At 43.4% G+C, this 3,613-nt stretch overlaps 1 protein-coding gene across 1 annotated transcript; it reads left to right on the plus strand.

Moving 5' to 3' along the window:
* The first annotated feature begins 403 nt into the window (after positions 1-403).
* LOC138711636 (uncharacterized) lies at positions 404-3,413 on the plus strand. The gene is made up of 2 exons (XM_069842768.1): positions 404-1,239; positions 1,558-3,413. Exons 1-2 carry the CDS (start codon positions 894-896, stop codon positions 3,411-3,413), a joined length of 2,202 nt encoding a protein of 733 aa, XP_069698869.1. The 5' UTR covers positions 404-893.
* Positions 3,414-3,613: the final 200 nt, after the last annotated feature.

The raw sequence follows: 3,613 nt of genomic DNA on the forward strand, positions 1-3,613 counted from the left end.
TTGGACTCAAGCAAGGGAAGTGAGCCGAATAAATACACATAGTGGAACTTTACTCCTTGGTTTCTTTTCGTGGGAATTACCAACATCACATTACATCCTACGCCCACAAAACCACAAGGTCCCTGAGAAGAGATCTCCTCTACCGGGGGACAAGATCCTCCATCACCCACCGACGTATGACTGAGTTAGTGGACTTCTCCTCTGCCGGCGACGCGGCAGAACAAGAAGAGGCCACCACCAGGTAAAACCCGTCGCAAATGGCGCCCAACGTGGGGCTACGAGAATAAAAACAATACTAGTGTGGGGCCCGAGAATCAACAATACCACCGAGACAGTGTGGCTACGAGAATAAAAACAACATCGCGTGGCTACGAGAATAAAAACAACATCGCGTGGCTACGAGAATAAAAACAACATCGCGTGGCTACGAGAATAAAAACAACATCGCGTGGCTACGAGAATAAAAACAACAACGCGTGGCTACGAGAATAAAAACAACAACGCGTGGCTACGAGAATCAACAATAACACCGAGGCGTCGGGACGAGAACAACAGTAGCAGCAGCAACGTGATTATCGTCAGTACTAGACGACAGCAGAGAGGCTGACGCAGCATCCCCGCCGAGACAACGAGAGCGGCGACACCGAGGGTGGCGAAATCATCACGGCTACGCGGGACGAGTAGGGTCGACGCTACATCGAGGAGGAAGACAACGTTGATGGTAATATTTTGGAGGGTTATACATGTATGAACTTTCTTTGTGTGTAGGGAGGATAACATTTATTAACGCATAATTCTGTGTAGGGTTGTACGTATATTTATGTCTGTGTGTGTATAATATTTTGGAGGGGATTGTTATTGTGTGATCTGTATATAGGTTATGGCATATCCAGATGTTATTAAGGAATAGAAGAATTGAGACCGAAGGGACGGAGAGTGAGAGGAAAATAATAAGTAGAGAGAATAGAGGGATGGAGAACGTAGGAGACAGCGAAATGGAGGGAAGATTAGAATTGGAGAGCAGTATGGGGGACGACGAGATCATAGGAAATAGCGAAGAAACCCAGCAATGTAGCGAGAAGGAAAAGGGAGAAGAAGGGACGATGCTAGGACAGATAGGAATTTTAATGAAACATATTACAGAGCAATTGAAACAGAGTACAGAACAAATGAAGCAGAATTTCGACAAAATGAAACAGGATAATTCAGAACAAATGAAAAAAATGGATGAGAGGTTAGGTCAAAGTACTGAGCACGCGAAGCAAATGTCAGAACAATTTAAGCAAAATTTTGAACAAATGAAACAAGATAACTCAGAACAAATGAAAAAAATGGATGAGAGGTTAGGTCAAAGTACTGAGGAAGCGAAGCAAATTTCAGAACAATTTAAGCGAAATTTTGAACAAATGAAACAAGATAGTTCAGAACAGTTTAAGCAAAATTTTGAACAAATGAAACAAGATAGTTCAGAACAGTTTAAGCAAAATTTTGAACAAATGAAACAGGATAATTCAGAGCAATTGAAACAGAGTTTGAGACAGATGGATGAAAGATTAGGTCAAAGTACTGAGCAAGCGAAGCAAATTTCAGAACAAATAAAGCAAATAGATGAGAGGCTAGGCCAAAAGACTGAACAACTGATGAGGCAGATGGACAGCAAACTATCAGAAATGGAGAGTAGGATGGGAGAAAATTCCAGAGAGATTAGGGAACAGGTAAACCAGCTGATAGAGAGTCGAATAGAAAACTTGGAGGGAAAGATAGCAGACAATAATACGGAAATAGAAAGTCAACTAGGCGTCGTAGTAGATAAGATGGCAGAGAACATGAGGGAACTAGAGGAGAAGGTGAGGAACAGCACAATTGCTGAGAACGAAAAGACGAGATCGGCCATAGAAGGAACGGTAGATGAGAGGTTACAAGGGGTGGATCGAGAGATGGAGGCGATTAGGCGAGTAGTGAGAGACCAGGGAAAGGAAGAGAGAGAACGCTTAGAGAGTTTAGAATCAAGATGGAATTCGATGCAAGATAGGATCCATGGAGTCACTGTCGATAATTCAATTAGCGAACCGAGCGTGAGCGGAACGCCTAGCGGGAGCAATAGTATGGGATTAGGAAATATAGTAGGAGGTAGTAACATAAGTAATCATGTGGTAGGAGAGAACCAAGACCCACGAAATCAGGAACAATGTAATTTAAATATTGTAAACGAGAGGTCATCTTTAGGTCGCCCACAGTATCCCACGCATATCATTAATGAAATTGGTTATCCCGTATTTGATGAGGTGGAATTCTCAAACCCTCACTGTTATATCCGCGAATTGGAAACGTATTTTCACGTGAAAGGGGTACCAGAGGAACTAAAAATGACCGTCGTGAGAAAAAGTCTGAGAGGACGGCCACTTAATTGGGTTCTCGTAGCTTTAGACGCACAAGTTAGTTATGGAGAATTCAAAACAAAGTTCTCTGACCGGTATTGGGGGCAGAGGCAACAGCAGAAAATTAGAAAAGAAATCAATGATAGTAGGTTTGATGCTAAGAAAGGCATATCGATGATTGATTACTTTATGGAGCTTGTCAAAAAGGGAAAGAGTCTAAATCCACCAATGCCAGATTCTGAATTGATACAAACTATCATATCCCATTACCCGGAAAATATTAGGTATAATTTAATTATCGCGGGACCACGAGATTTTGGGGAGACAATTGACCTCCTGACCGCGCTAGACAGTTCTGATATGACACACAATGGAGGCGAAAGTTATGACGCAACTAATTGTGCAGAGAAGAGTATACAGGGTTATTCCAGCCACTCGAAGGCGGAGAGAGGGGCACATGGCGCCCTCTCACCACCTCGAGGAAACATGAATGTAAATAGTTGGGCAGTTGACAGACAACCAGGCTATGGGTATAATAATAATAATAGTCGGGGTCAAAGTGGTATTGTCAGTCCAAACCGAAATAGGAGGGATATTCAACCTGTCAGAAATATGTACAACCGCAATAATCCTGGTGCTGACCGCGGTAACGGAGGTAATGTAAATAGGATGAGAAATAATGGGGGCGGACCAGTCCGCAGAATCAATCACATAAGATGGTATCCGGATAGAGAGGCAGATATGCACCCTAGGGACAGCAACCCACCCCACTGGTTTAGAAATAGGAGATATAGGCAAGGATTCTGGCAGCCTAATTTTGGTAGGGGCTGGAATGATAGGAGAGACTGGCGGAGACAAGAACAAGGAAGGGACCGCAGAAATGCATTAATGGTAGCAGCGCAACAGGTAGACAATAGGATGCCAGCCACGCGTAGCGACGAGTGTGACAGATCAGCAAGTCCGGGTAGAGATCCTTCAGTTTGGAGACCATACCTGCGAAGTGAAGGACCTAGACAACAACAAGGTTCTAGGTAGATACCATAAACAGCTGCTAAGACCATTCCGGCAAGACAATGTAAATATAGATACGTAAGTTGGAACGGTGAGCTAGACTCTATTGTGTAAAGGCAGGATACCAATGTACAGTGCGGCGCAGTATAACTGCGTACGCAAGGCGGATGCGTGATGGAATAATGTGTGACACTGTAAATAAGAATCTTATGAATTTTGTAGAT

Source organism: Periplaneta americana, chromosome 13 (genome assembly GCF_040183065.1).
Source record: "Periplaneta americana isolate PAMFEO1 chromosome 13, P.americana_PAMFEO1_priV1, whole genome shotgun sequence".
Classification (NCBI taxonomy): Eukaryota; Metazoa; Arthropoda; class Insecta; order Blattodea; family Blattidae; genus Periplaneta; species Periplaneta americana.